Source organism: Phyllobates terribilis, unplaced genomic scaffold (genome assembly GCF_046119375.1).
Source record: "Phyllobates terribilis strain yellow unplaced genomic scaffold, ASM4611937v1 Scaffold_2__4_contigs__length_985480577, whole genome shotgun sequence".
NCBI lineage: Eukaryota > Metazoa > Chordata > Amphibia > Anura > Dendrobatidae > Phyllobates > Phyllobates terribilis.
The window spans coordinates 970,274,725-970,288,032 of record NW_027362762.1 but is presented as its reverse complement, the minus strand read 5'-3'; the positions used below and the strand labels follow the sequence as shown (position 1 = coordinate 970,288,032).

Sequence of the window (13,308 nt, the reverse complement as noted above, 5' to 3'; positions counted from 1 at the left end):
GATACTATCTGCTGAGCCGTGTATCTAATCCTCTCCTGTGTGATACTGTCTGCTGAGCCGTGTATCTAATCCTCTCCTGTGTGATACTGACTGCTGAGCCGTGTATCTAATCCTCCCCTGTGTGATACTGTCTGCTGAGCCGTGTATCTAATCCTGCCCGGTGTGATACTATCTGCTGAGCTGTGTATCTAATCCTCTCCTGTGTGATACTATCTGCTGAGCCGTGTATCTAATCCTCTCCTGTGTGATACTGACTGCTGAGCCGTGTATCTAATCCCCTCCTGTGTGATACTATCTGCTGAGCCGTGTATCTAATCCTCTCCTGTGTGATACTATCTGCTGAGCCGTGTATCTAATCCTCCCCTGTGTGATACTGTCTGCTGAGCCGTGTATCTAATCCTCTCCTGTGTGATACTGACTGCTGAGCCGTGTATCTAATCCTCTCCTGTGTGATACTGACTGCTGAGCCGTGTATCTAATCCTCTCCTGTGTGATACTGACTGCTGAGCCGTGTATCTAATCCTCTCCTGTGTGATACTATCTGCTGAGCCGTGTATCTAATCCTCTCCTGTGTGATACTGACTGCTGAGCCGTGTATCTAATCCTCTCCTGTGTGATACTATCTGCTGAGCCGTGTATCTAATCCTGCCCGGTGTGATACTATCTGCTGAGCTGTGTATCTAATCCTCTCCTGTGTGATACTATCTGCTGAGCCGTGTATCTAATCCTCTCCTGGGTGATACTGTCTGCTGAGCCGTGTATCTAATCCTCTCCTGTGTGATACTATCTGCTGAGCCGTGTATCTAATCTTCTCCTGTATGATACTGTCTGCTGAGCCGTGTATCTAATCCTCTCCTGTGTGATACTGTCTGCTGAGCCGTATCTAATCCTCCCCTGTGTGATACTGTCTGCTGAGCCGTGTATCTAATCCTGCCCGGTGTGATACTGTCTGCTGAGCCGTGTATCTAATCCTCTCCTGTGTGATACTGTCTGCTGAGCTGTGTATCTAATCCTCTCCTGTGTGATACTGTCTGCTGAGCCGTGTATCTAATCCTCTCCTGTGTGATACTGTCTGCTGAGCCGTGTATCTAATCTTCTCCTGTATGATACTGTCTGCTGAGCCGTGTATCTAATCCTCTCCTGTGTGATACTGTCTGCTGAGCCGTGTATCTAATCCTCTCCTGTGTGATACTGACTGCTGAGCCGTGTATCTAATCCTCCCCTGTGTGATACTGTCTGCTGAGCCGTGTATCTAATCCTGCCCGGTGTGATACTATCTGCTGAGCTGTGTATCTAATCCTCTCCTGTGTGATACTATCTGCTGAGCCGTGTATCTAATCCTCTCCTGTGTGATACTGTCTGCTGAGCCGTGTATCTAATCCTCTCCTGTGTGATACTGACTGCTGAGCCGTGTATCTAATCCTCCCCTGTGTGATACTGTCTGCTGAGCCGTGTATCTAATCCTGCCCGGTGTGATACTATCTGCTGAGCTGTGTATCTAATCCTCTCCTGTGTGATACTATCTGCTGAGCCGTGTATCTAATCCTCTCCTGTGTGATACTGACTGCTGAGCCGTGTATCTAATCCCCTCCTGTGTGATACTATCTGCTGAGCCGTGTATCTAATCCTCTCCTGTGTGATACTATCTGCTGAGCCGTGTATCTAATCCTCCCCTGTGTGATACTGTCTGCTGAGCCGTGTATCTAATCCTCTCCTGTGTGATACTGACTGCTGAGCCGTGTATCTAATCCTCTCCTGTGTGATACTGACTGCTGAGCCGTGTATCTAATCCTCTCCTGTGTGATACTGACTGCTGAGCCGTGTATCTAATCCTCTCCTGTGTGATACTATCTGCTGAGCCGTGTATCTAATCCTCTCCTGTGTGATACTATCTGCGGAGCCGTGTATCTAATCCTCCCCTGTGTGATACTGTCTGCTGAGCCGTGTATCTAATCCTGCCCGGTGTGATACTATCTGCTGAGCTGTGTATCTAATCCTCTCCTGTGTGATACTATCTGCTGAGCCGTGTATCTAATCCTGCCCGGTGTGATACTATCTGCTGAGCTGTGTATCTAATCCTCTCCTGTGTGATACTATCTGCTGAGCCGTGTATCTAATCCTGCCCGGTGTGATACTATCTGCTGAGCTGTGTATCTAATCCTCTCCTGTGTGATACTATCTGCTGAGCTGTGTATCTAATCCTCTCCTGTGTGATACTGTCTGCTGAGCCGTGTATCTAATCCTCTCCTGGGTGATACTGTCTGCTGAGCCGTGTATCTAATCCTCTCCTGTGTGATACTATCTGCTGAGCCGTGTATCTAATATTCTCCTGTATGATACTGTCTGCTGAGCCGTGTATCTAATCCTCTCCTGTGTGATACTGTCTGCTGAGCCGTGTATCTAATCCTCTCCTGTGTGATACTGTCTGCTGAGCCGTGTATCTAATCCTCCGCTGTGTGATACTGTCTGCTGAGCCGTGTATCTAATCCTGCCCGGTGTGATACTGTCTGCTGAGCCGTGTATCTAATCCTCTCCTGTGTGATACTGTCTGCTGAGCTGTGTATCTAATCCTCTCCTGTGTGATACTGTCTGCTGAGCTGTGTATCTAATCCTCTCCTGTGTGATACTATCTGCTGAGCTGTGTATCTAATCCTCTCCTGTGTGATACTGTCTGCTGAGCCATGTATCTAATCCTCTCCTGTGTGATACTGTCTGCTGAGCCGTGTATCTAATCCTCTCCTGTGTGATACTGTCTGCTGAGCCGTGTATCTAATCCTCTCCTGTGTGATACTGTCTGATGAGCCGTGTATCTAATCCTCTCCTGTGTGATAATATCTGCTGAGCTGTGTATCTAATCCTCTCCTGTGTGATACTGTCTGCTGAGCCGTGTATCTAATCCTCTCCTGTGTGATACTGTCTGCTGAGCCGTGTATCTAATCCTCTCCTGTGTGATACTGTCTGCTGAGCTGTGTATCTAATCCTCTCCTGTGTGATACTGTCTGCTGAGCTGTGTATCTAATCCTCTCCTGTGTGATACTGTCTGCTGAGCCGTGTATCTAATCCTCTCCTGTGATACTGTCTGCTGAGCTGTGTATCTAATCCTCTCCTGTGTGATACTGTCTGCTGAGCCGTGTATCTAATCCTCTCCTGTGTGATACTGTCTGCTGAGCCGTGTATCTAATCCTCTCCTGTGTGATACTGTCTGCTGAGCCGTGTATCTAATCCTCTCCTGTGATACTGTCTGCTGAGCTGTGTATCTAATCCTCTCCTGTGTGATACTGTCTGCTGAGCTGTGTATCTAATCCTCTCCTGTGTGATACTGTCTGCTGAGCTGTGTATCTAATCCTCTCCTGTGTGATACTGTCTGCTGAGCTGTGTATCTAATCCTCTCCTGTGTGATACTGTCTGCTGAGCCGTGTATCTAATCCTCTCCTGTGATACTGTCTGCTGAGCTGTGTATCTAATCCTCTCCTGTGTGATACTGTCTGCTGAGCCGTGTATCTAATCCTATCCTGTGTGATACTGTCTGCTGAGCCGTGTATCTAATCCTCTCCTGTGTGATACTGTCTGCTGAGCCGTGTATCTAATCCTCTCCTGTGTGATACTGTCTGCTGAGCCGTGTATCTAATCCTGCCCGGTGTGATACTGTCTGCTGAGCCGTGTATCTAATCCCCTCCTGTGTGATACTGTCTGCTGAGCCGTGTATCTAATCCTGCCCGGTGTGATACTGTCTGCTGAGCTGTGTATCTAATCCCCTCCTGTGTGATACTGTCTGCTGAGCCGTGTATCTAATCCTCTCCTGTGTGATACTGTCTGCTGAGCCGTGTATCTAATCCTGCCCGGTGTGATACCGGCGGTGTGTATCCAGTCAGGTCCAGAAGTCTTTGGCCAGTGATGAATCCTCGTCTCTCTTGTGGAGACGTTCCGGACATTTTATTACAAATCCTCCTCATTTCAGGGCTCAGAAATAATTGGACAAATTCACTTTCCCATAAATAAAATGTCCATGTTTAACCCTTTGCAGCAATGACGGGCTGAAGTCTGGAGGCCGTGGCCGTCACCATCGCTGGCCTCCTCCGATCTGAGGCTTTGCCGCCTTCACTGCGGTGACTTCAGTTGTTGCTTGTTTGTGGCACTTTCTGCCTTAAAGGGATTTTTCCACAAACAAAAGTTCATTGTAATCAATAGATCTTGGAGTAATAATAATTTCCACAACTGGATGTGATATAATAAAATGCTCCTGTGCCGAGATAATCTTATAAATGTTCCCCTGTGTAATGGCCGTGTCTGATCACACCACAGACAGGACAGCAGGGGATCATATGAGAGTATACAGACATTACAGCCGGGATCATATGAGAGTATACAGACATTACAGCCGGGATCATATGAGAGTATACAGACATTACAGCCGGGATCATATGAGAGTATACAGACATTACAGCACGGGATCACATGAGAGTATACAGACATTACAGCACGGGATCATATGAGAGTATACAGACATTACAGCCGGGATTATATGAGAGTATACAGACATTACAGCCGGGATCATATGAGAGTATACAGACATTACAGCAGGGGATCATATGAGAGTATACAGACATTACAGCCGGGATCACATGAGAGTATACAGACATTACAGCCGGGATCATATGAGAGTATACAGACATTACAGCAGGGGATCATATGAGAGTATACAGACATTACAGCCGGGATCACATGAGAGTATACAGACATTATAGCACGGGATCACATGAGAGTATACAGACATTACAGCACGGGATCATATGAGAGTATACAGACATTACAGCCGGGATCACATGAGAGTATACAGACATTACAGCCGGGATCACATGAGAGTATACAGACATTACAGCCGGGATCACATGAGAGTATACAGACATTACAGCACGGGATCATATGAGAGTATACAGACATTACAGCACGGGATCATATGAGAGTATACAGACATTACAGCAGGGGATCATATGAGAGTATACAGACATTACAGCCGGGATCACATGAGAGTATACAGACATTACAGCCGGGATCACATGAGAGTATACAGACATTACAGCACGGGATCACATGAGAGTATACAGACATTACAGCCGGGATCACATGAGAGTATACAGACATTACAGCCGGGATCATATGAGAGTATACAGACATTACAGGAGGGGATCACATGAGAGTATACAGACATTACAGCAGGGGATCATATGAGAGTATACAGACATTACAGCCGGGATCATATGAGAGTATACAGACATTACAGCCGGGATCATATGAGAGTATACAGACATTACAGCCGGGATCACATGAGAGTATACAGACATTACAGCCGGGATCACATGAGAGTATACAGACATTACAGCCGGGATCATATGAGAGTATACAGACATTACAGGAGGGGATCACATGAGAGTATACAGACATTACAGCAGGGGATCATATGAGAGTATACAGACATTACAGCCGGGATCACATGAGAGTATACAGACATTACAGCAGGGGATCACATGAGAGTATACAGACATTACAGCACGGGATCACATGAGAGTATACAGACATTACAGCCGGGATCACATGAGAGTATACAGACATTACAGCCGGGATCATATGAGAGTATACAGACATTACAGCCGGGATCATATGAGAGTATATAGACAGGACAGCCGGGATCATATGAGAGTATACAGACATTACAGCCGGGATCACATGAGAGTATACAGACATTACAGCCGGGATCACATGAGAGTATACAGACATTACAGCCGGGGATCATATGAGAGTATACAGACATTACAGCCGGGATTATATGAGAGTATACAAACATTACAGCCGGGATCATATGAGAGTATACAGACAGGACAGCACGGGATCATATGAGACTATACAGACATTACAGCCGGGATCACATGAGAGTATACAGACATTACAGCCGGGATCACATGAGAGTATACAGACATTACAGCACGGGATCACATGAGAGTATACAGACATTACAGCCGGGATCACATGAGAGTATACAGACATTACAGCACGGGATCACATGAGAGTTTACAGACATTACAGCCGGGATCATATGAGACTATACAGACATTACAGCCGGGATCATATGAGAGTATACAGACATTACAGCCGGGATCACATGAGAGTATACAGACAGGACAGCAGGGGATCACATGAGAGTATACAGACATTACAGCAGGGGATCACATGAGAGTATACAGACATTACAGCAGGGGATCATATGAGAGTATACAGACATTACAGCACGGGATCATATGACAGTATACAGACATTACAGCCGGGATCATATGACAGTATACAGACATTACAGCACGGGATCATATGAGACTATACAGACATTACAGCACGGGATCATATGAGACTATACAGACATTATAACCGGGATCATATGAGACTATACAGACATTACAGAACGGGATCATATGAGACTATACAGACATTATAACCGGGATCATATGAGAGTATACAGACATTACAGCCGGGATCATATGCGAGTATACAGACATTACAGCCGGGATCACATGAGAGTATACAGACAGGACAGCAGGGGATCACATGAGAGTATACAGACATTACAGCAGGGGATCATATGAGAGTATACAGACATTACAGCCGGGATCATATGAGAGTATACAGACATTACAGCACGGGATCACATGAGAGTATACAGACATTACATCACGGGATCACATGAGAGTATACAGACATTACATCACGGGATCACATGAGAGTATACAGACATTACAGCACGGGATCACATGAGAGTATACAGACATTACAGCACGGGATCATATGAGAGTATACAGACATTACAGCCGGGATCATATGAGACTATACAGACATTACAGCCGGGATCACATGAGAGTATACAGACATTACAGCCGGGATCACATGAGAGTATACAGACATTACAGCCGGGATCACATGAGAGTATACAGACAGGACAGCAGGGGATCATATGAGAGTATACAGACATTACAGCAGGGGATCACATGAGAGTATACAGACATTACAGCAGGGGATCATATGAGAGTATACAGACATTACAGCCGGGATCATATGAGAGTATACAGACACTACAGCCGGGATCACATGAGAGTATACAGACATTACAGCCGGGATCATATGAGAGTATACAGACATTACAGCCGGGATCACATGAGAGTATACAGACATTACAGCACGGGATCATATGAGAGTATACAGACATTACAGCACGGGATCATATGACAGTATACAGACATTACAGCCGGGATCATATGAGAGTATACAGACATTACAGCCGGGATCATATGAGAGTATACAGACATTACAGCCGGGATCACATGAGAGTATACAGGCAGGACAGCAGGGGATCACATGAGAGTATACAGACATTACAGCACGGGATCATATGAGAGTATACAGACATTATAGCCGGGATCACATGAGAGTATACAGGCAGGACAGCAGGGGATCACATGAGAGTATACAGACATTACAGCACGGGATCACATGAGAGTATACAGACATTACAGCCGGGATCATATGAGAGTATACAGACATTACAGCCGGGATCATATGAGAGTGTACAGACATTACAGCAGGGGATCACATGAGAGTATACAGACATTACAGCCGGGATCACATGAGAGTATACAGACATTACAGCAGGGGATCATATGAGAGTATACAGACATTACAGCCGGGATCACATGAGAGTATACAGACATTACAGCCGGGATCATATGAGAGTATACAGACATTACAGCCAGGATCACATGAGAGTATACAGACATTACAGCCGGGATCATATGAGAGTATACAGACATTACAGCCAGGATCACATGAGAGTATACAGACATTACAGCACGGGATCACATGAGAGTATACAGACATTACAGCCGGGATCACATGAGAGTATACAGACATTACAGCACGGGATCATATGAGAGTATACAGACATTACAGCCGGGATCATATGAGAGTATACAGACATTACAGCCGGGATCATATGAGAGTATACAGACATTACAGCCGGGATCACATGAGAGTATACAGACATTACAGCCGGGATCACATGAGAGTATACAGACATTACAGCCGGGATCACATGAGAGTATACAGACATTACAGCCGGGATCACATGAGAGTATACAGACATTACAGCCGGGATCACATGAGAGTATACAGACATTACAGCGCCACTCCTCATGTGATCCCCTGCTGTAATGTCTGTATACTCTCATATGATTCCGGCTGTAATGTCTGTATATTCTCATATGATCCCGTGCTGTAATGTCTGTATACTCTCATGTGATCCCGGCTGTCCTGTCTGTATACTCTCATGTGATCCCGGCTGGAATGTCTGTATACTCTCATGTGATCCCGGCTGTAATGTCTGTATTCTCTCATATGATCCCGGCTGTCCTGTCTGTATACTCTCATATGATCCCTGCTGTAATGTCTGTATTCTCTCATATGATCCCGGCTGTCCTGTCTGTATACTCTCATGTGATCACGGCTGTAATGTCTGTATACTCTCATGTGATCCCGGCTGTAATGTCTGTATTCTCTCATATGATCCCGGCTGTCCTGTCTGTATACTCTCATGTGATCCCGGCTGTAATGTCTGTATACTCTCATATGATCCCGGCTGTCCTGTCTGTATATTCTCATATGATCCCGTGCTGTAATGTCTGTATACTCTCATGTGATCCCGGCTGTCCTGTCTGTATACTCTCATGTGATCCCGGCTGGAATGTCTGTATACTCTCATGTGATCCCGGCTGTAATGTCTGTATTCTCTCATATGATCCCGGCTGTCCTGTCTGTATACTCTCATGTGATCCCGGCTGTAATGTCTGTATACTCTCATATGATCCCGGCTGTCCTGTCTGTATACTCTCATATGATCCCGGCTGTAATGTCTGTATTCTCTCATATGATCCCGGCTGTAATGTCTGTATTCTCTCATATGATTCCGGCTGTAATGTCTGTATACTCGCATATGATCCCGACTGTAATGTCTGTATACTCTCATGTGATCCCGGCTGTCCTGTCTGTATACTCTCATATGATCCCGGCTGTAATGTCTGTATACTCTCATATGATCCCGGCTGTAATGTCTGTATACTCTCATATGATTCCGGCTGTAATGTCTGTATATTCTCATATGATCCCGTGCTGTAATGTCTGTATACTCTCATGTGATCCCGGCTGTCCTGTCTGTATACTCTCATGTGATCCCGGCTGGAATGTCTGTATACTCTCATGTGATCCCGGCTGTAATGTCTGTATTCTCTCATATGATCCCGGCTGTCCTGTCTGTATACTCTCATATGATCCCTGCTGTAATGTCTGTATTCTCTCATATGATCCCGGCTGTCCTGTCTGTATACTCTCATGTGATCACGGCTGTAATGTCTGTATACTCTCATGTGATCCCGGCTGTAATGTCTGTATTCTCTCATATGATCCCGGCTGTCCTGTCTGTATACTCTCATGTGATCCCGGCTGTAATGTCTGTATACTCTCATATGATCCCGGCTGTCCTGTCTGTATATTCTCATATGATCCCGTGCTGTAATGTCTGTATACTCTCATGTGATCCCGGCTGTCCTGTCTGTATACTCTCATGTGATCCCGGCTGGAATGTCTGTATACTCTCATGTGATCCCGGCTGTAATGTCTGTATTCTCTCATATGATCCCGGCTGTCCTGTCTGTATACTCTCATGTGATCCCGGCTGTAATGTCTGTATACTCTCATATGATCCCGGCTGTCCTGTCTGTATACTCTCATATGATCCCGGCTGTAATGTCTGTATTCTCTCATATGATCCCGGCTGTAATGTCTGTATTCTCTCATATGATTCCGGCTGTAATGTCTGTATACTCGCATATGATCCCGACTGTAATGTCTGTATACTCTCATGTGATCCCGGCTGTCCTGTCTGTATACTCTCATATGATCCCGGCTGTCCTGTCTGTATACTCTCATGTGATCCCGGCTGTAATGTCTGTATACTCTCATATGATCCTGGCTGTAATGTCTGTATACTCTCATGTGATCCCGGCTGTAATGTCTGTATACTCTCATGTGATCCCGGCTGTAATGTCTGTATACTCTCATATGATCCCGGCTGTCCTGTCTGTATACTCTCATGTGATCCCGGCTGTAATGTCTGTATACTCTCATATGATCCCGGCTGTCCTGTCTGTATACTCTCATATGATCCCGGCTGTCCTGTCTGTATACTCTCATGTGATCCCGGCTGTAATGTCTGTATACTCTCATGTGATCCCGGCTGTCCTGTCTGTATACTCTCATATGATCCCGGCTGTCCTGTCTGTATACTCTCATATGATCCCGGCTGTCCTGTCTGTATACTCTCATATGATCCCGGCTGTCCTGTCTGTATACTCTCATGTGATCCCGACTGTAATGTCTGTATACTCTCATGTGATCCCGGCTGTCCAGTCTGTATACTCTCATATGATTCCGGCTGTCCTGTCTGTATACTCTCATGTGATCCCGGCTGTAATGTCTGTATACTCTCATATGATCCCGGCTGTCCTGTCTGTATACTCTCATATGATCCTGGCTGTAATGTCTGTATACTCTCATGTGATCCCGGCTGTAATGTCTGTATACTCTCATGTGATCCCGGCTGTAATGTCTGTATACTCTCATGTGATCCCGGCTGTAATGTCTGTATACTCTCATGTGATCCCGGCTGTAATGTCTGTATACTCTCATATGATCCCGGCTGTAATGTCTGTATACTCTCATATGATCCCGGCTGTCCTGTCTGTATACTCTTTTGCTTCCTCCCCTGCCCAGGAGCTGTGGTATGATCAGACTATGTCCCTTTTACGGTCAGACTCGGCCATTACACAGGACACAGCAGGGGCACATGTATAAGATTATCTCAGCAAAGGAACATTTTTTTTTCTAAACATTCAATTGTGAAAATTATTATTCCAAGATCTATTGATTAAAATGAACTTTTGTTCGTGGGAAAACCCATTTAAGCTTTGTCTTCGGCCTGTGAAATGCGGCTCGATGGGCTGAGATCTGGTGAGGACTCGGCCATTGCACATTATTCCTCTTTGCTTTCTCAGGATGTTTTGAGTCGTTGTCCGTCTGTCCTGTGAAGAGTCGTCCAATCATCCTTTCTGCAGGTGCATGAATCTGAGCAGAAAGTCTGGCCCTGTACACACAGGATTCACCCCTGCAGCTTCTGTCTTCAGTCACACTAATAACCACAAGTACCCCGGTGCCATTGGCAGCCATGCATGCCCGCGCCATCACACTGCCTCCGCCATGTGCCACACAGGATGTGCCGGGGATCAGGGGCCGCGCCGGGGATCAGGGGCCGCGCCGAGGATCAGGAGCCGCGCCGAGGATCAGGAGCCGCGCCGAGGATCAGGAGCCACTCCAAGCTTTCTCCAGATGTTCTTCCATCATTCTGCTGCAGGTTGATCTTGGTTTTGCTTTTCCAGCACTGGGCGGCTTCTTTAGGTGTTTTGGCAAAGTCTGACGCAGCCTTTCTATTTTCCGGCTGATTACTGGTTTGCACCTTGTGGTGAGTCCTCGGTATTTGCTCTCATGATATCTTCTCTTTATGGTGGAGTTAGATACTGAGACACTGACTCCCTGGAGAGTGGGGGATGATGTGAAGGGATTTTTCTTCACTATGGGAAAGATTCTGCAATCATCTAGCACTGTTGTATTCCGGGGACATCCAGGCCTTTCTGAGTTCCCAGTTCACCAGTACGCTCTTTCCTTTGCAAAATGTACAAACTGTTGATTTGGCCGCCCTTAATATTTCTGCTCTCTGTCATGGATTTCTTCTTTTTTTCAGTCTAATGATTGTCTGTTTCTCTTCCATTGAGAGCTGCTCTGACCGCATGTTGTGCGTTCACAGCAACAGCTTCCAAATGCAAATGCCGCACCTGGAATGAGATCCAGATCTTTTACCTGCTTAATTGATGATGAATTAATGCGGGAAAAGCCCATGTAGCACATTCATGAGCTTCTGAAATAATTATTCAATTACTTTTGGTCCTTTTTAAAAAGAGGTAGCTGCGTATGAAAGAGCTGTAATTCCTAAACTCTTCTCCCAATTAGGATGTGAATCCCTCAAATTACAGCTCAGAGTCGGCAATTTAAAGGAGTTGTCCGGTCTAAAATTAAAAGTCTGCAGTTACTCTGTATGACTGCAGACTTATGACTCTCCCCAGGGCACGCATTGGGCACTGCGAGGATTCGCTGGTTTCTGAGCCGGGACCGGCGGGTACGTATGTGTTATGTATAGTCCTGAAGCCGTCTAGTGGGCGCGGTCGTCCAGTGGACCTAACCCTATCTAATCCCGCCCGGTGTGGTACTCTGTGAACCGTGTATCTAATCCCGCCCGGTGTGGTACTCTGTGTGCCGTGTATCTAATCCCGCCCGGTGTGGTACTCTGTGAGCCGTGTATCTAATCCCGCCCGGTGTGGTACTCTGTGAGCCGTGTATCTAATCCCGCCCGGTGTGATACTCTGTATGCCGTGTATCTAATCCCGCCCGGCGTGGTACTCTGTGTGCCATGTATCTAATCCCGCCCGGCGTGGTACTCTGTGCGCCCGGCTCCTCACCTGCGCTGTCCGGCACAGCTCCTGTAATATTCCCAGAGCTTCCAGTCTGTCCAGTGCGGTGTCCAGGTGACACTGGGCCAGTCGGCTGCAGTTCAGGTCGGGCTCCATGCCCGGGGCCCAGTGTGAGGCTCAGCCGCTGGCATCCACAGCCCAGCGCCGTCTCCCAGTCATGGACGGGGCTGATCCAGGTTGGTTCTGTTAGGGCTGGAGCGGAGGTGACCCTGCTCATCACCATGGGCTGGTCCTCGTGACTGCCAGACTGGACCCAGGGGCAATGTTCTTCTCAGGGACCTGCAGGACAGGAATTGTATATATGATGTCTGTATACAGGTGTGTGTGATAACGACATGCAGTACTCAGGAGTGACCACAGGGCGGCAGCACTCTCCATTCATTATCTGCCTACAGGTGACAGGTGAGGTCGCGGAGGTCCTGCAGGAGATCTGTGTATATGTATGAGCTGCCCCTGGCCGCCGCCGACGCTCAGCCGTCGCTCTGCCTTTACAGACTTCAAAATGTCGAGTTCATTCGGATATCAAATGGAGTGCTGTGAAAAAGTAAGTGCCCCCTTAGCTGCTAAATCAACGGATTAAGGAGATTTATTGGCAGTTGAGTGGATGTCACCGGCCAGGAATCCTGCCAGAATGGAG

General features: G+C 46.8%; 1 protein-coding gene across 1 annotated transcript in view; it reads right to left on the bottom strand.

Annotated features, from left to right (window-relative positions):
- GPR156 (G protein-coupled receptor 156) overlaps positions 1-12,767 on the bottom strand; it is a 138,324-nt gene extending 125,557 nt beyond the window's left edge. The window contains exon 1 of the mRNA XM_073670875.1: positions 12,660-12,767. Within this exon, the coding sequence (XP_073526976.1) occupies positions 12,660-12,767 (108 nt within the window). The remainder of the gene's footprint in view (positions 1-12,659) is intronic.
- Between the last annotated feature and the right edge of the window lie 541 nt (positions 12,768-13,308).